This window comes from Dama dama, chromosome 23, assembly GCF_033118175.1.
Source record: "Dama dama isolate Ldn47 chromosome 23, ASM3311817v1, whole genome shotgun sequence".
Lineage (NCBI taxonomy): Eukaryota > Metazoa > Chordata > Mammalia > Artiodactyla > Cervidae > Dama > Dama dama.
The window spans coordinates 65117816-65137920 of NC_083703.1; the positions used below are offsets into that span (position 1 = coordinate 65117816).

General features: G+C 39.1%; 1 protein-coding gene and 2 non-coding genes across 7 annotated transcripts in view; 1 reads left to right on the forward strand and 2 right to left on the reverse strand.

Moving 5' to 3' along the window:
- Nucleotides 1–20105, forward strand: part of PHF20 (PHD finger protein 20) — a 138857-nt gene that overhangs the window by 48864 nt on the left and 69888 nt on the right. For 4 of the 5 annotated variants that reach the window (XM_061127176.1, XM_061127178.1, XM_061127180.1 and 1 more), the window contains exons 5-9: nt 8623–8702; nt 11625–12009; nt 16894–17007; nt 18089–18277; nt 18802–18981. In XM_061127176.1, the coding sequence (XP_060983159.1) occupies nt 8623–8702; nt 11625–12009; nt 16894–17007; nt 18089–18277; nt 18802–18981 (948 nt within the window). The remainder of the gene's footprint in view (nt 1–8622; nt 8703–11624; nt 12010–16893; nt 17008–18088; nt 18278–18801; nt 18982–20105) is intronic. The other variant, XM_061127179.1, reaches the window with a different exon arrangement.
- On the reverse strand, nt 7289–7395 carry LOC133045295 (U6 spliceosomal RNA). Its single transcript, XR_009690175.1, has one exon. It is a non-coding gene; the product is annotated as a U6 spliceosomal RNA (small nuclear RNA).
- LOC133045395 (U6 spliceosomal RNA) lies at nt 13288–13394 on the reverse strand. The gene has a single exon (XR_009690256.1). It is a non-coding gene; the product is annotated as a U6 spliceosomal RNA (small nuclear RNA).

A 20105-nucleotide genomic window follows, 5' to 3' on the forward strand; every position in this document is an offset into this window, starting at 1 on the left:
TGGATATTATCCAAGTGACATGTTATTAAACTGCTTCAGATCCTTTTTGTAAAAGGCATAGTTTATTATATCAAACACTCATTAAATAGATTATAAATCCATATGTTTATAGATCCATTTATATTAAAATGGTGAATGATCTCATTTATATGGGAAAAAGTAAAAAAAAAGCTACAAGGATATATTGTGCAGCATGGGCAATATAGCCGATATTTTATAATAACTTAAAATGGAGTATAATCTATAGGAATTGTCAATTACTAAAATTGCACATCTGAAACCAATATAATATTGTTAAGCAACTGTACCTCAGTAAAAAAGTCACAGTAAAAGAAAAAGTTTATTTTTTAGAATCTTATTTTTTAGATTAGTAACTTTTTTCTGCTCTTATTGGATTTAAATTATATGATATGAAACACGTGTTTGTTAGTGTACATAGATGTCTTTCTGAAAGTCTGTTAGGTTGATTTATGCTGATCAAGTTGGATGTTCCCCCTAGGGGAGGTGAGCCCTTTTGGGGAAATGGCTGCTCCTTAGATCAAATGAATTGTGGATAGAAACACGGGTAACTATCGATAAAGCAGGTAGCAGAAAGGAAGCAACGTTTCTCTTTTGTTCCAGTGATGTCCCAGAGTCACATGGAGGAAAGAAGTGAGAAGAGGGTTGGATTAAAAGAATGGGAAAGGAAGCGCACACTGAGGAAGGAGGGATTTGGGGAGTCCTGAGAGCTGTCTTGTAGAGAGGTAGCGTGTGAGGGTCTAGGTGAAAGCATTAAAGGTTTAGGAACCTACTGTTTGCATCTAATATCTGTAGAGCCCCAGCCTTAGCATCATGGATTAAAAAAGAATAAAAAACTTGTTCAAGGCACAATGAAGTAGGTGTTGAGATAGAGCAACTGGGGGAGGTATGACAGGTGCAGAATGGTGCAAATAAATCATAAGGGGAGGTGTGAGGAGGGACCCCTATCTGCAGTTGGTTTTTTTTGTGTGTCAGTTGGGTCTGAAATCTTTTTTCTTTAAAACATTTTGGCTGCATCGCATGGCATGCAGGATGGGATCTTACTTTCCCCAGCCCTAACCACTAGACTGCCAGAGAAGTCCTTTTAAAGTTGGTTTATTTGCTTTGCAAGTTGTTTTTAAAAATCTTTAAAGTTTATTTTCCTGCATGAGCTAAAATTATAGGAGGGAGAGTCTTGAGATAATGGTTGCTCCCACAGTGGTCAGTTGCCACCCTAATATGTTTGTTCGATAAGCTTCAGATTCTGTTCAGTAAATTTTAGTTAATTGGAGGACATTGAAAATGAGTGGATATTTTGGGGAGAACCTGTTTTTCCCAGAATTCTTGGGTCTGAAATCCTGCATTATGCCACCATCCTCTCTGGTTCTTGAGATTAATTGGAAGAGGGAGGAGAAGGGGGAGGGCAGGGGAAGAGGAAATCCTGAAAGTGAAGGCAGCCAGCTGTGTGGTATTAGTGCTGCACTGAGGCCTGAGAAGGAAATCGTGTGGGACTTCCTTTGTGGGAGCTCAGGTCGGTGCCTGATTTTGAGATGAAATAATGACTCTTAGGTGCTGCCTTTGGGTTAGATTTAATCCAGGGGAACTGGCAGAGTTTCTGCGTCATGATTTATTCTACTATTCAGTTGTGTGATTGAGAAGGACGATACTGGACTCTAATTTCACTCTTTGCCTGGTGTTTTCTGTCCTGCCTCATTTCTGTCTGTAGCAGGGGCCATCAGAGCTTAATGGTGGCAGAACCTCTGCAGACGAGGTGCTCCCTTTATTTCCTGTAAAGTTATTCTGTCTTTCTGGTGCTGCTGGGAGGAGGCTGGGAATACAGTGAAGTCACTCCCTGTAGACTCATCTTGGGAAGGCTTGGTCTGATCTTTCTGCCACTCATAACCTCCTTGGTGGTTTTGCGGAGGCCAAGCATTGACTGGGCAGTCTGGTGGGCAGAGGCTGTAGCCAGAGTGGAGAGCCCTGGCTGCTGGCATTGGGTGTCCCACATGATTGCCTCACAACTAGTGAGCAACTTTTAGAGTTTCTTAAGAGAGTCATTTAGCAATTGGAAACTTGGGAGAACAATGCTGTGTTATTTAGCCCTTTTCACCAGGCGTGAGTCTTTGGCAGTGGCAGTTAAGCATCATTCTCTGTGAAGGCAGCCACACCTGGTAGCCTTGTTAGATCCTCGGTCTGTGTTGGAGTGAAGGAAGGGATTTTGCTTGCAGGAAGTCTTTGTTTGGAAGCCTTCTCTTCTCTGGTGAGTTGACCTCAGCTCCGCCCAGCTCCCCTTTTTTAAGGAGGTGTTAGAGCCACTTGCCTGTCGGGGTTTGTACCCCTCTGCTCTGCAAGGCAATCTCTCTAGAGGAAACTGAAAGTAGATTCACATTTACTACAAAATGAGGAATCATTCCTTCCTGTTGATCTGTGGTTCTTTAACTTGAGTGCTCAGGCAGGCGTATCAGGTCCCTCTTCCTTAAAGTTATGCATATTCTTAGGTCCTGTGCCCCCCAGTTCAGTCTCTTTGTTCAGTGCCTAAGTCTTCATTTTACCAGGAGATTCTATGGAAATGGTCTTATTTCTTGAGTCTCTGGCTGAAGCAGTTACTGTTTTTTGTTTTCTTCTTGCTGTAACTGATTCTGCGTTTGAAATGTGGGAACTCTGGGACTGTGAACAGCTTTGACTAGAGATAGAAAGACAATTTAGGCCCATACATGCAGGTGCTATCTTGGTTCTTACTATCTGTAGGGGGGTGAGGGGGGTTCCCTTTTAAAGTGACTTGGTAGATGATGGTAATTAGAACCACATATTGACCTCTTGGCTTCCCTGGTGGTTCAGCGTTAAAGAATCCACCTGCCAGTGCAGGAGACATGGGTTCACTCCCTGGGTCAGGAAGAGCCCCTGGAGAAGGAAATGGCAACCCACTCCAGTATTCTTGCCTGGGAAATCCAATGGACAGACGAGCCTGGCGGGCTACACTTCATGGCATCTCTAAGAGTCGGACACAACTTAGTGGCTAAACAACAGCAACTGTTCCCTTGCTCTGTGACAGTCCCTTTGCTAAGCAGTTTCCATATCTGAGCTCATTTCCTCTTCATACAAATGTGGAAAGATTGTTGCCATCAACCCCATTCTCATTTTTCAGATGAGGAAGTCAGCTCACAGGAGAAACTGCTTGAGGTTGCAGAGCACATATGTAAACAGTAGCACGGAAGTCTGAATGGAGGTCTGCAGGGCTCCAAGGTTCCTGAAACTGCAGTGGCCACAGTATCAGCCTACTTCTCAGGAGCAGGGTTTTCTTTAAGCAGCAGGAGTTTCAGTTAGGGCCAGGTGCCCTATGGGGGAGTGTGTGTGTGTGTGTGTGTGTGTACACGTGTATGTGCACCTGATGCAGTAGGGTGGGAATAGATGGTCTGCGCTTCCTGGAGCCCACTGGTGTCTTGAGAGCCCTGATTAGTAGAGACAGACTCTGTCCCAGTCCCTGCATGGTGATCATAGGCAGTTCACTCTCCTTGCTCTGAATTCATCTGAGCAGTTGTAAATGGAAGAAGGGATTGTAATAGACGAGCAATTTGGGAATTGTTGGCTGCAGAACCTAAGCCCATTATGTAAAATTGCTAAGAGGAGAAGGCTTAGGGGGAGGTTTGCCTGCAGACATGGACCTGTCCCATCCCCCAGCCCACCTTTGAGGCACATCTGTGGGAACCTCAAGACTTTGAGAAACAATGTTTGAAAACTCCTGTCCATGATATTATGGAATTCTATGACTCCTGAAGAATGAGCGGGATAGTAAAAAGGCCCTGAAGTCACAGTTATGGTAGATTTCAGGAGCAACGTAAATCTGTCCTTTCCAGAGTCACCTGTGTATCCCTCTTTCCTTGGTCCTGGGGAATATGAGCTTGCTACCGGTCTCAAGTTTTGTTCTTACATCCCTTCTGCTATTACTAACTTCTATAAGGTTGTCTGATATGCTGGGTTCTTAACCCACAGAGAGCAAGGCCAGGAAGCTTGGTTTCATCTGGTAGAGACTGGAACTTCTTAAGGGAGCCTGAGGCAGGTCGCCTTTGTGTCACTAATGTTCTCATTTTGAATCCTGTCATTTACATGTGTTTTGTTAATGTTGTATGTGGCCGTGGGAGAGATCCTTGCCTGCCACCCTTTGGAGGATTCATTGGGAAGACATTCTTTTATTTATTTATTTATTTTTAATTTTTTTTTTTTTGGGGGGGAAGATGTTCTTTTAGTTATGCACGAAACCATTAAAGTCGACTTAGAGCCTCTCTCCAGGTCTAGGCCACTGTTGTTTGCGGGCTGTGTTTCCTCGGAGTTATTGAAGCCCAAGTTAGCTGTGTGCGTGATCAAGGGAGAAAGTTTCAAGATGATCCCTTGTAGTTCTTTGAAAGTAAAAAGGGTCAGGGCTGGGATATTGTTATCTAACAGCAGTGGTCCCCTAGGCCCTTTGGCCATAGTTTGGGTCATTTCAGAGGGGCCACTGGTGCTCTGGGTCTGTGGTTTGGAGTTGAGGCTGAGGGACTTGGGGAATAGGTATGTCGGGTTGGGAGAGAAGTCAGCAGACAGGCTTGGGTTCTGCCTCTAGCTCTGTTGTTCCTCTGAGGCCTCCATCTGAGCCTGCCGTCAGGAGTAAGCTTCAAAATTGACCTCAAGTAGCTGAAAATTTTGGACTTTTGCGTTTAAGTTGTAAGCACTGTTTTTAAATTGTCCTGTCGGTTTGAAATGTCTATAGAAATGGAGAGTTTCCATTTTGATGTAACTAATGCTGAGCTTTGTTGATTAAGATCATTGAAAGTATAGTTTTGGATGGCCTGTTGGCATGCTTGATATTTAAGATTTCTAAAGAATTGGGTTTTTTTAAGGTCATCATCCCCAAACCACAATCCTTAGACTGACCAGAGCTTTGCTTTGAAAAGGGTCTGTTTAGGGTCCCACAGCATTGCTTCTTTGTTTGCCAACACCCTCACAATAGAGGCAGGAAGATAGGAACCCAGGCCTTTGTTGTTAAGTACTCATCAGTAATTGCTGATAGCCTGTCATCTCATTGCTTGCTTTAACCAACCAACAATATATCCTTGTATCTATCTTGTTTTCTAGCCACTTTTATGTGTTGACAATGCTTGTGACAAATAATCACTTTTAAAAAAATTTTTTTTAATTTATTTTTATTAGTTGGAGGCTAATTACTTTACAATATTGTAGTGGTTTTTGCCATACATTGACATGGATCAGCCATGGATTTACATGTGTTCCCCATCCCAATCCCCCCCCCACCTCCCTCCCCATCCCATCCCTCTGGGTCTTCCCAGTGCACCAGCCCTGAGCACTTGTCTCATGCATCCAACCAGGGCTGGTGGTCTGTTTCACCTTTGATAGTATACTTGTTTCAATGCTATTCTCTCAGAACATCCCACCCTCGCCTTCTCCCACAGAGTCCCAAAGTCTGTACTGTACATCTATGTCTCTTTTTCTGTTTTGCATGTTGGGTTATCGTTACCATCTTTTTAAATTCCATATATATGTGTTAGTATACTGTATTGGTCTTTATCTTTCTGGCTTACTTCACTCTGTATAATGGGCTCCAGTTTCATCCATCTCATTAGAACTGATTCAAGTGAGTTCTTTTTAATGGCTGAGTAATATTCCATTGTGTATATGTACCATAGCTTCCTTATGCATTCGTCAAATAATCACTTTTGTAACTGCCAGGAGTAAAATCAGTAGGTAATTACTAATTGTTTACGACAGTAGTTCTCAGACTTCAGTGTGCGCCAGAATCACCTGAAGTCCTTATTAAAACACACATTTTTGTTTCACGCTCCCAAAGTTATTATTCAGTATATCAAGGGTAGGGCTGCTAACTTGCATTTCTGATAGGTTCATGGGGTTGTTGATGCTACAGGTCCCGGGAACCACACTTTGAGAAACACTGGAGTACAGTGAGCCAGGCGCTGTGTGAGAAACTGGTGTTAGATGTGGTCTCTATCCTTGGAGAGCCTGCCTTTGATTTGGCATCTGCCTTCTATGTGAAGGCACCTAAGTGTGAGGCTCTGCAGACCAGGATCCAAATGAGTGAGAAGTTACAGAGGAGGGAGAAATCTCCAGGACCAGGGAAGTCAGGAAGGTTTTACAGGAATGTTGTAGTCTTTTGAGCTGAGCACTTAAGGATGAATGGCACATTCCAGGCCGGAAAACACTTTGATAAAGATGGGAAGGTGGAAATGTCCCAAGACAGTTTCAGTGGGTGGCAAGTAGCTAGTCACTTTGAGTTGTTGGGTATTGTATGCTAGTAATTTGAAGTAAGGTTTGGAAAATAATTGGGCTCATATTGCATTGGACTTTGACCCACTGAAGAGGAAGGGTTTCAGTAGAGGTGGTAGCCATTCACAGGGCCCTGTTTAGGACTGGAGGAGAAGGGGAGGTGAGGGGAGGAGAGTGTATAAGATGGAGGCAGCCAGCCAGGTGACCTTAACTTCACTGTTGGCATTATTCTGCTCCCAACCCTTGAGATTTATTTTTTCCTTCCATGTTGAGTCATAAATTAGTTCTGAAAACTAACCATGTTTACCAGTGGTAAACCATTACATGATTACCAGTGGTTCACTGATAATCTTGACAAGATTAACTGTGGATTTTTTTTTTTTTTTAATTAACTTCCTGGAACCAGCAAAAGAGAGACATGGGTGGGTTCTAAAATGCAAAAGTTTGAGAATGTTGGTTTGGGTGGAACGAATAAGAACTTTTGTAGCTGAATGCCTTATTTGGACAGGATTATTTGGATGACCAGTTTCAATTTTTTAGCAGAGTGATTTTTGTTAGACTTAAAAAAAAAAGGAATAAAACTAACTGTAGCAGGCACCATTTAGTGCTTTGGCCTAGCCTCTGTTTTTAAACATAGTAACATGCAGGTAATTCATATGGATTTTGAGATTATTATGACCTCTAAAAGCACATCTTTAGCAGGTGGTCCTATTTCTTTTGAAGTTTAAAGGATATTACTATTTCTCAGCTCAGAAAATAAAGATCAAATAATAAGCAATAATTCATCAAGCAATAAATCTGCATTTTCCTTACATCTCTTTTTTTAAAAAATGAAAATATTGTTGATATAAAGTATTATATTGTTACAAGTGTACAATACAGTGATTCTCAATTTTTTTTTTTTAGTTTTTTTTTTTTCATTTATTTTTATTAGTTGGAGGCTAATTACTTTACAATATTGTAGTGGTTTTTGCCATACATTGACATGAATTAGCCATGGATTTACATGTGTTCCCCCCAAAATATGGAACGCTTCACAAATTTTCGTGTCATCCTTGCACAGGGGCCATGCTAAGCTTCTCTGTATTGTTCCAATTTTAGTATATGTGCTGCCGAAGCAAGCACTGATTCACAATTCTTTTTTTTGTGTATTTTTGTGTTGATTCACAATTCTTAAAGATTATACTCCACTTAAAATTGTTATGAAGTATTGGCTATATTCCCTGTGTTGTATAGTATACCCTTGTACATTATCTATAATAATTTGTACTTCTTAATTCTCTACGCCTATCTTGCCCCCCCCTGTTTCCCTCACTGGTAGCCACTAGTTTGTTCTCTGTGTCTATGAATCTGTTTCTTTTTTTGTTATATTCACTAACATGTTTCTTAGATTCTGCTTATAAGTGAGATCGTATAATATTCATCTTTGTCTGTCTGATTTATTTCACTTAGCACAATACCCTCCTTCTGGTCCATCCATGTTGCTGTAAATGGCAAAATTTCTTTTTTTTTTTAAATCGCTGAGTAGTGTTCCAGTGTGTGTGTGTGTGTGTGTGTGTGTGTGTGTGTGTGTGTGTGTGTATCCAGATATACATATATCCATCCATCATCTCTATCCATTCATCTGTTGATGACACTTAGGTTGCTTCCATATCTTGGCAATTGTAAATAATGCTGCTGTGAACATTTGGATGCGTGTATCTTTTTGAATTAATGTTTTTGTTTTTGTTTAGGATGTATATCAAAGAGTGGAATTGCTGGGTTATATGGTAGTTCTATTTTTAGTTTTTTGAGAAACCTCCATACTGTTTTCCACAGTGGCTGCACCAATTTACATTCCCACTAAGAATATAATACAGTATATCTTTCCATCTGTGTCATCTTCAGTTTCTTACATCAGTGTCTTATAGTTTTTCAAGTACAGGTCCTGTAGCTCCTTAAGTAGGTTTATTCCTAGGACTCATTCTTTTTGAAGCAATGATAAATGGGATTTTTCCCTTAATTTCTCTTTCTGGTAGTTCATTGTTGGTGTTTCTTTACATTCTTGTTTTACTGCTATTTGCTCTTGATCTAAATTCAGTGCAAGTTTTAAAAATTTTAGTGTAACACCATGAAAATGAATTTTTTTGATGGATTTTGATCTGTGTAGGTAAACAAATCTATAATGATAAAGAGAAAAAAGGCAAACATACTACTATCTTGGACATAAGAAAGACCAATTGTGATTTGTAAACAATTTTTTAATTCCTGTAGGTTTATTATTGTGGTTGGAGCTCCTTTGTGTTTATGCTTTGAAAAGTTTTGTTGCTTTCATAAAACTACAAGTTAAAATCATATCTTTTTGAATTTTAGGTACTTACACTGTGAAATTTTATGATGGAGTAGTTCAGACTGTCAAACATATTCATGTCAAAGCATTTTCCAAAGATCAGGTGAGAAATGTGGTTTTATGCTTTTGTGGTATGCATAATGCTAATATTATAGTTTTGTTTCTCAAAGATGCTACATTTGTTTATGATGGCAAACACTTTCCTTCATCTGACATGATTTCTCCAAAAAGCAATATACAAGTTTTCAGATATTGTGAATGTTTCTCTCTCTTTGCCTTTTTCTTTTCATACAGTCTTCTTTTCTTAAGTGCCAATACTTAAGTACCATTACCTGTTAGGTCTTTTTTTCAAAATGCCTGGAGATTATTCTTTTCTCTCTCTCCCTGTGCCCTGCCCCCAGAGCTGTTTCCTCTCTTGGGGAACTTGCTGAGTGCTTGAGGAGATCTAGAGATGTTTTCTCCTCCTCATCTGACTTTGCCTTTTAGCTCAGGACCATGGCTTGGTGGTGACGTAGATTTGGCAATCACTTGTGCTAGATGTTCCTGAGGTGAAAAGTTTGTTTTCTGTTGTCCTTTTCACCATCCACATCTGAGCACAGGTCCTGAGTTTTGACAATGTAAAGTGTTGCCTACTTTCTTCCTGATTTTTTCCCCTTTTAGTTTATTTTGCATTTATGTCTTAATGAAATAGCTGAGGGGAAAGATTCTGATCGTTACTATTATTTGTCTCTGTGGATGGTTGATGTGGCAGTATTTGGTAATGCCGGAACCTGTTGTTTTATGATCAAAGGCTTTTACTTTAATAAATTCTTCTATACATATTTAGCATTTTCAAAGCATCATGATACATGATATTGTTAAAGATAGCCTCAAAAGTGTTTTTTTGCCTTTTGCTGGTTTTCCTCTTCCGAAAATTGATAAAATTATAAAGCTTTAGCCCTGAAGATGTTTTCTCTTTGATCATTTGCTTTTCGGGCATCTCAGGAGCTACACAGCACTCTGTAAATTATTTTGGCCTTAAATTTGGCAGTTTTTGTGTTAAGTTTGTGGAATGAGTTCATTTAGACAGAGGACTGTTTTTTTTTATTTTTTTAGAGGACTGTTTTAAGAACATGTCAAAAGCTGCAAGATTGTGTCTAGAATCTCCCCAAGTGGAAGGACAGGGCTCCAAATAACATTCAGCTGCTGTCTCTGGTTGATAGTACTCATAGGGCCTTGACTTGGAGATAGGCACCTCACCCTGTGTGGACTGTGGGTCTTCAGTTCTCAATTCCCAGTTGCCTCTGAGTGTCTCTTGTCATCTCAGACCTGGCAGGTGGTCAAGCACAGGCCCATGGCTCCTGTTTGTTTTCCTTTCCCAAGAGGACATACTGTTTTGGAAATGACTTCTCAGTGAGGCCACTTACAAAGCAAAACTTCTTAAAAAATATTTATCAACTTTTAAAGCTTTTTTTCATATAGTAATGGCTTCTTCTTTTTTTTTAATAGGCATTTACTGCCCTAAATGGTTTGATAATCTATATTTCAGGGACATTTATCTTTTTTTGTACTTATAAAAATATATTTGTTTGCTGTAGAAAATTTAGAAAGCACAGAAAAACACATTGAAAGTAAAAGTTGTTTAGTTCTGTCATCTAGATACAGTTGCTCGTAACATTTTGATGTATAGCCTTCTGTATTTTTTAAAAAGATGTTTATGTATATACATATTTCTTTTCCCAATTTGAGTCATACGTTACTGTTCTATAACTTGCTCTTTTAACAAAATAATGTTTTCCTAAGTTCCTAAGTCCTATATGGGAATATAGCTTTTAATGGCTATGTAGTGTTTATAATATGTATATAACCAACTTTGTGTAACCAGTTTCCTAGTGGTCATTTAAAGATATTTGTAAGTCTGAGTACACAAGTGTAATTATTTTATTAGAAAATTTCATTTCTAGGAATTCATTGTAGTTCAAAAGTAGAATCATAAGTCTTTTGACCCAAATTGCCAACCCCCCTTCATGGTGGTTGTGATTTATATTTCTGCCAGCAGTTACTAAGGAGGGCTTGTTCTCAAACCTGGCTGCTTTTAGACAATTTAGAGGACTTGAAAAATAAAATTTCCTCCTAGGCTCTAACCACAAGGATTCTCCTTATTTATTATTTTTCCCCTTGGGATAAATTAAACTTTTACTCACCGAGTATTTAGACACTCCTTCTTGCTCCTGGCGAAACTCTGTGTGCCTAGTTTGTGCTTGGTGCTAGGGGTCCCTTATGAGCTTGATGTGGTGGCCTCTGCTCTTCTCTTGAGGTCTTGGAAGGAAGATACATACACAAATAAACTTAATTGTAGTTTTGGAAACCCCAGAGCTTTCAGAGCTGGCTTTATTATGAGACGGTAGACAGTGTACTGGGAAACGAGATTTTAAAAGAAAGTAATTTAGGAGGAAAGTAACCAAGAAGTAGTACTTCTTCCTGATGCACAAAAACTCAGTAGCTCAGGAACATCGTAGGATTGAGCACAGCCTTACCCAGTAGAGAAAGCAAAGACAATCTGTTACTGAGTTGGACGATCTTTACAGCTTTCCTGTTCAGCCACCAGTTACCAGTTTATTGGGTTCTTCTCTACACAGGACGTCAGCTTCTGAAAGACCCTGGGCCAGTGTAGTCACGCTTGGGATAACAGACAGGGCACGAAGGCGTTTTCTTAGAACATCGCAATCAAAAAGATTGCTTCCCAGAAGAGGTCTCTGGGGTAGTTGTCTGTCCCTTTAACTACTTTCCAGTTACTTGTTAATCATAAGGGAGATAGCATTGTCTCAGAAGGAATTCAACATGACTCTGTTATTTTCTTTAAACTTAGGACTGGTTCTCAAACCTCAGCATATGGATGGATATTTTCAGTGGTGCTTTCCATTATGTGACCTGAAATATATCCTCTTTTAATTTCTTTTATCTTCATAAGTTTACAAAAAACCACCTGATTTTTTATTTGCAAGTAATCACAAAGTGTGTTTCATCACTATTTTGCTCATTTTAGAATATTGTGGGTAATGCTAGGCCTAAAGAAACAGAACACAAAAGTCTTCTATCGTCTGATAAACGAGAAAAGTTTAAAGAACAGAGAAAACCCACAGCCATTGTGAAGAAAGACAAAGAGGACAAAGCCTTAAAAACAGAAAGGCGAGCCAAGCAGTCTGATAAAGAAGGAAAGTTAATCTGTGCTGAAAAGGGGAAAGCGTCAGAGAAGAGCCTTCCCAAGAACGAGAAGGAAGATAAGGAGAACATTTCAGAAAATGACAGAGAGTATTCTGGAGATGCTCAAGTGGATAAGAAACCTGAAAATGATATTGTGAAGAGTCCACAGGAAAACTTGAGGGAGCCAAAAAGAAAGCGAGGCCGACCCCCTTCCATTGCTCCTACTGGTGAGTTTCCCAGGTGTGCACTGTGAGAGTGTTCTTTTTGTGGCTCTTTGGTTCTTTATAACTTTGTTATTCAACCCTTTATTTTTGTGACTGACCTTGAGTCATCCTGTCACCTGAAAACAAGCCATGTCCGTGGAGCTGAATTTTATGGGTGGCATATATCCAGAGGAACATAAATTTGGGAAACATATTCTTGGCTGGGCTCCTGAGGTGAAAGATAGCTCTTCACTAGATGCTTCAGCTTATAGGATAAAACCTAGTAAGCTAAGGCCTTTTGTTTGTGCCAATTCAAATGATTCACTTCCAAGTAAGCTTACCTAGAACCTGGAATCTGGAAATAGTGTTTTCATGAGCGACATGAAAGGGGAAAAAAGAGAGGTAAGTAGGTGTGGGCATCTCTGGAGGAGGTGGGAACAAAGAACACTGGACCTGGGAAGGGAGGGTTACCTTTGAAATTGAGCTCTCTGCAGAGTGATTATGGATTGGTAATTTTCAGTCTAAATGAAAAGCTGAGATGGCTAATTGGTAGAGTCAAGGTTAGAGGATTTAGGGAAGAGTACACAATTATTTTAAAAAGTTGAAATTTGGAATTCTTCTAGAATAGCCAAGAAAGAAACAAGCCCTGAATTTCTTCCTAAACCAAACATTCCTTCGCTGGATTGAGTGGTGTGAAAAGCTCCCAGCATCTCTGTACTGAACACTGTCTATGCTTATGTGGCAGAGGCCTTCAGATAGTCTTTTTTTTTTTTTTTTCATTTATTTTTATTAGTTGGAGGCTAATTACAATATTGTAGTGGTTTTTTGTCATACATTGACTTGAATTAGCCATGGATTTACATGTATTCCCCATCCCGATGCCCCCTCCCGCCTCCCTGTCTACCCGCTCCCTCTGAGTCTTCCCAGTGCACCAGGCCCGAGCACTTGTCTCATGCATCCAACCTGGGCTGGTGATCTGTTTCACCCTAGATAACATACATGTTTCAATGCTGTTCTCTTGAAATATCCCATCCTCGCCTTCTCCCACAGAGTCCAAAATTCTGTTCTGTACATCTGTGTCTCTTTTTCTGTTTTGCATATAGGGTTATTGTTACCATCTTTCTAAATTCCATATATATGTGTTAGTATACTGTAATGGTCTTTATCTTTCTGGCCAGATATTCTTGGTTACATGTACTTTACATAAAAGCTGTGAATCCCTACCATTTTATTTTATTTAATTTTTAAATTTTTTATTTTTTTCCATTTGTTTTTATTAGTTGGAGCCTAATTACTTTACAAAAAAATATGGAACGCTTCACGAATTTGCATGTCATCCTTGCGCAGGGGCCATGCTAATCTTCTCTGTATCGTTCCAATTTTAGTATATGTGCTGTCGAAGCGAGCACTCCCTACCATTTTAAAGTGATATCTGTTTTTTTCTTACAAGTCTAAATAGCTGCCAAAGATAAATGAAAAATATAAACTATGACATAAAATATATTTCCATCAGAACTGTGGAACTACAGTATGTATGGCCGAATCCCTTCTCTGTTCACTTCAGACTACCAGAGAGCATTGTTAATCAACTGTGTTTATTGTTGTCGTTTAGTCACTACGTTGTGTCCGACTCTTTGTGACCCCATGGATTGTAGCCCCAGGCTCCTCTGTGGGATTCCCTAGGCATGAATACTGGTGTGGGTTGCCATTTCCTCCTCCAGGGAATCTTCCTGACTCAGGAATTGAACCCCTGTCTTCTACACTGCAGGTGATTTCTTTACCACTGAGCCACCTGGGAAAGCCCTAATTGACTGTACCACAATACAAAATAAAAAGTTAAAAAAATAAAAAAACAAAAACCCAAAACAAAATATAAAAAACTGTGGAATTACAGCATCAACCCATTTGTTGTCCCCTTAATGATGCAGAATGCAAAGCCGGTCTTATCTATCAATCCAGACAGCAACATCATATGTAATTTTTGTGGAAAAACCCTTATTTACTTAAATAAATGTATTAGTGGTCATTCCCAGTAGGCAGCCTTCTTACATCTTAGTCCTAATTTTTAAGGTATGAAAATGGATGATGGTTTGATTTCTTCCCATTTGAAATAAGGCACTTCCCCTTTTAGTGGTGGTTTTGAGCTCAGCATTGTGCCTATGCCTAACTGGGGCCTAGACTTGCGCTGTCCAGTATGGTAGCTGCTAGCCACTCGTGGTTACTGAGCACTTGAAATGTGGCTATTCTGAATTGGGATGGGCCATAACTCTGAAACATACACTGGAGGGAATTCCCTGGCTGCCCAGTGGTTAGGACTCCGTGCTTTCACTGCTCAGAGTCTGGGTTCAATCCCTTGTCTGGAAACTAAGATCCCACAAGCCACATGACATTGGCAAATAAACAAGAAACAAAGCAAAACCCACAAAACACACTCTGGATTTCAAATAGTACTAAACAACAGCAACAAAAAAAAAACCCACCCACGAATGTAGAATATCTCAATAGTTTAAAAATATTGATAACATATTGAAATAATATTTTTAGATGTATTGGGTTAAATAAAATATGAATTAAATATTCATATTTACATATATAAATGTTACTTTTTATATTTACAGAATATTTTATATAAATATAAATTAAAAATCTATATTCAATATAAGTCATCTATTTAATATAAACATGTAGCTATTTTATATATTTAACATAAATATAAAATATAAATTAATGTTATTTTCATTTTTTTAACTTTTCCAAGTGACAGCTGAAAATTTAAAATTATCTATGTGGCTTCCATTTGTGGCTCTCATAGTTCTATTGGACAGCAGTGGTCTAAATTCACTGGCTTTCTCAGTAGGATTCCAAGGGAGAATTAAGCTCTAATGCCCAAGGCATCTGTGACCTATGACGAATTGACTTCTGCCAATTGGTGGTGGTACTAGTTGTAAACCACTCTTGAGAGAATTAAGAAAATAACCTTTGTTCTGTTTTCAAATGAGGAACCCCTGTTGAGAAGGTCTAGACGTTTTAAACCTCTGGGCAGTGTACCGTGTTACGATGTGGGATGTAAATAAGCAGGCCTTTTTGTGTAAGTGGGAGAAGGGCACTTATTCAAGGAAAGGTAGACAGTGTGAACAGGCAGAAATCTGATGTGTCCTCACCATAGTTTAGGGAAGAGAGTATGTGGGACTTGAGCATTCTGAAACAGATTCCCCTTTGGTTACTCTTACAGTGGGTTGTACTCTCTGAAAAGTGTGGACTGGGATACTTGCATTCCAGTCTGCAGACTACTTCTCTGAAACCACCTTATTTCACTCAGATTAAAAATGGGGCATTCAGTTTATTGCTTGTATTAAGTGTAGGATGTTACACAAGGTAGGATCAAATTTAGTAGAGAACTGGGGTTTTCCAAGCTTACTGTTACTAGCTGTAACAGCTAGTAACAGCTCAGTTACTGAGCTGTTCCTCTCCAGTTAGAATCTCTGGAGCAGGATCTGGGAATACTAATTATTAACAACCTTCCCAGATGATTCTTACTGTAAAAAGAATTCGTTGTTGGGAAACATTGAATTTTTGTGTGGTTAGCCCCGGTTTGTATATGGTATCAACGTGAAGGTTTGCCAGTATTTCATATACTTCAAATCCCCTTTAAAAATTGCTTGAAATAAGTTCATTGACATGGTGGAGGCTTGAGCTCACTAGATTATACAGACCTTACTGGAACCAGATCTGAGCTATTTAGGGAGGATTGTTTGTATTTAATGTGGAATGTATGTGATCTCTAAGTTCCCACCCTTGGAACAAAGTACTGTTGGCACATTGAGAAGCTTGGATACACAAAGAACCAAAGAGATCTGCATTCTCATCAGGTTTGCCTCCTCAAAGCTCAACCCTCTGTCCTTTGTACATTTGACATGGCAGATCTGAAGCTTCTGGTCTTAGATGAGTCTTCTCTCTCCCCCTCCTTCTTCCCCTCCCATTTCTTTCCCTCTTCCCTCTGTTCTTTCCCCTGGCTGCTTCTTTCTCTTATTTCAACCTTCATCAGACCCCCTAGCCCTACCTTTCCCTCAAGCTTCCCAATGTTTTTCTTTTGCTTTTTTTTCTTCTGCCTGCCTTCTGGATTCTTATTTTTCCTGATGGGAGAGAACTTCTTACGTGTTATGTTTAAAAAATACAAAGTGAGTACTATCTAAGGGTTTAGCTTCTGCACTGCTAAAATTATGTCAGGGCTGGATTTGCCAGTGTTAAGCAGCCTTGTCTGGAATACTGGCTATCAAATAGCATGGTCTCCTGAGATTTTTCTGGAATTGTTTTTAAGCGGTTGTAAATGTTGACATTCTCTTTGGTCCATCAAAACTAGGATCAGTGCCAAGCTAACCAGTTCAGCAAGTAGAGGTTGAAAATAATAATCAAGCTTTAGTCCCGGGGTACAACATTTTAAGAATTAGCCTGCATGGTGGATTTCCTGAGTATTGGATAAGCCAAATTTTGATGAGAAGATTTGATGGTTATAAAAATGATTTTACTGTTGCCTTTGTACCCTCATATTTTAAAGGAGTCATATTAGGATATTTAAGGAGTGGGTTTCAGGAGATCAGTATATGACTAGAGCTGGGTCATAGGAAAGATTACAAAGATTCAGAAGTCAGTCTGCAGGGTGTCAGCATTTCCTATAAGGAAGTAATCTCTCATCCATTTCACTTTTTACTCCTTTTGGTTTAAGTAAGAATGTGCTTTGAGGGTTTATTTATCATGCAATGATTTGTGTGGATGTGTATATATATATGTGTGTGTGTGTGTGTGTGTATATACATATACACACACATATATGTTTGTATACAGCATGAGAATTGGTCAATAAAAAACTACGTATCTTTTTGTGTATGTGTGGTTTTATATACATTGTAGCTGTGGATTCAAACTCTCAAACTTTGCAACCAATAACATTGGAATTGAGAAGACGGAAAATATCAAAAGGAAGCGAAGTCCCGTTAAAACGTCCTCGGCTTGACAAAAATTCATGTGAGTCTTCAGTTTGTGTATGTGTGGCTGGAACTTGACAACTGTTGGGTTAGCTCCCTTGTGTCTGTGTTGTCCCCTGGGCCTTATAGACTCTAATGCTTGTTGATCACAGGGGCTAGTGTGAGTGGGATGTGTTTGGATCAGAGGAGTTTTGCTAGAGGGAGAATAAATCCCAAAACACAAGCTGTGTTAATGTTGACTTCAGTAATGCTGTTTCCATACCCATCTGATTTGGATTCCACTGGAAATTTAATGGCTTAGGAAGTGATGGATTTCATATGCTGAGTGAAACTTTATATATTTATTGATCTTACTGTAGCACAGGGAGCTATATTCAATATTTTAAAATAACTTAGTGTAGTGGAAGAGTCTGAAAAAGAGCATATATATGTGCATGAACCTATATATTCATGCACACCTGAAACTATCACAACATTGTAAATCAACTATACTTCCATTTTAAAAAATGCTATTTATTGATTTTTTAAAAAATACCCTATTGGTTCCAGAAAGGACTTGTGATGGCTCTAAGGCTCTGTAAACCTTATTGCCTTGGGGTGTTGTTAATACCTACGTTTTTATGTTGGAAAGCCCCAAAATAGAACTTGTCAAGATTGGGGTGTGATCTTGCCCACATATTTTCAGATCACAAATCCTTAAATCAGGAAAATTATGTCCTGGCAGAAAGACTGTGCCTTTATTTAAAACTATAAGCCAGGATAAGGTATTTCCTTTCATCACTGATGCCAGGAGTCTGTTTGAAGCCCTTATCAAGGCAGCCAGTCCAGCAATCTATGTGTGCTAATTCACTTCAGTAGTGTCCGACTCTTGTGACTCCATGGATTGTAGCCTGCCAGGCTCCTCTGTCCATGGGGTTCTCCAGGCAAGAATACTGGAGTGGGTTGCCATTTCCTCTTCCAGGGGATCTTCCCAATCCAGATATCAAACCTGCGTCTCTTATGTCTCCTGCATTGGTAGGTGGGTTCTTTACCACTAGCACCACGTGGGAAGCCCCAGAAATCTGTAGTAGCAGAGTTATTTCTTCTGGTCTCTTGACTACAACTCTCTTAATGGTTTATAGCCCAGGAAAAGTCAAAAAACTACTCGGAAAACACTGACAAAGACTTATCAAGGAGACGGTCTTCCAGGCTGTCCACTAATGGGACCCACGAAATTCTAGATCCTGACTTGGTTGTATCAGATTTGGTTGATACGGTTAATATTGATCCTTTGCAAAACACTTCATCCAATACCAAGGAATCAGAAGAAGGTGAGTCAGAGTCTGTTCTAGAATGGTCTTGCCAACCTGCTGCCTGTCTGGTGAGAACCAGTCTAAATCAGTCATTGTGTACTGCCTTACACAAGTTTTGGATTGTCTTGAAATCAAGATACGGATTTGGCTGCAGTGTTTCTCATATTATTTTTCACTGAGGATTCACAGACAAACTTTTGTGTGTGTCTGTGATTGATTTTGCTTGTGTATGTGAATGTTGGATTGGAGGTACAGTGCTAAAGGGCCTTGTTCTTCTGTCTTTCTGGTGCCATCTTACTCTAGTGCCTTTTTGTTAGTATTTCCAGTAGACCCTCCTTTTACTTTAGCTTCTTATTAGCCTTTTTCTTTGATATGCTTACAACCCTGACTATGCGTGCTGGAATCTGTGAATGTATTCTTGTATGCTGTGAAGTGAATGGCTTCCTCTAAAAAGACCCTGACTTTATCAGTCTTTTGTGGGACTTTTGGTTCTCAGATTAAATACATGTATATGTTCCCCAATCTTTTTCTTTTTCTTCTAGGTCAGTTGAAATCTCCTTTAGAAGCTGGCCAGGTCTCATCCACGCTAACTTGCCACTCCATTGGGGATGGATTGGGGCCTGCAGGCTTGGAGTTGAACTGCAAGTCAATGGGAGAAAACACTATGAAAACAGAACCGGCTTCTCCCCTTGCTGAATTACAAGAGATTTCTACTGTGGCAGGTTCATATTTAGAGTTAACATAATCCGCTTATAAAATATACTTTTGCTTCTGCTTTGATTGTGAACTAAAAAAATAAACTTTTTTTTTTCACCCTTTATTAATAACAATTTCTTATTTTGACGCTATATACTTAAAAAGTGCTGCATGCTTGTCTCATATTGCTAATTTGTGCTTCCTCTCTTTTCTTGATTTACTGAGGATTTATCAGTTTTGTAAATAATTTCAAAGAACTTAACCTTTTGCTTTTAGTTTTCTCTATTTAAAAAAAATGTCATTGATTTCTGTTTTGATCTTGTTTTCTTTCTTTAAATGTTTCTAGAAATATAGGTCATTGATTTTAGATCTTTTTCTAATATGAGCATTTAAAGTTATAAAATTTTCTACTAAGCACTTGCTTTAGCTGCATCCTACAAATTTTGATATGTTGTATTTTCATTTTCATTCAGTTCAGAATATCTATGATTTATTTGTTGACTGTGTGTTACTTAGAAATATGTTTCATTTCCAAGTATTGGGTTCTTTTATAGATACCTTGTTGTTACTGATTTCTGATATAATTCCATGATGGTCAAAGAACATACTCTATAGGATTTCAATCTTTATTTGTCTTTATTTTTGGCCATGCCACGGGGCATGGAAGCTTTTAGTTCCCCTACCAAGGATCAAACCCACACGTTCTGCAGTAAAAGCATGGAATCTTAACCACTGGACTGCCAGAGAATTACCCCAATATTTATACACTTGCTGTGCTGCTTTTTATGGTCCAACATATGATCTATCTTGATGAATATTCTGTATGCATTTGAAAAAATTGTGTGTTCTGCCATGGTTGTAAATCTGTCAGTTAGGTCAGGGTGGTTGATGATGTTTTTCTGATACGTTGCCACTGGTTTAGTTTTGTTTTTTCTGTGTGTGTATATCTGTTTCTACCAGTTCCTAAGAGATGGGTGATTGTGGATTTATCTTTTTCTCCCTTTAATTCTAGTAGTCTCGATCCATGTATTTGGAAGTTTTGTTTTTATTTGCATGCATATTTTTAATTGCATGCATATTTTTAACTGCTATGTCCTCCTAATGAATTGCCCCGATTTGTGTTTTGTTTTGGCTGTAGGGCTTGTGGAAT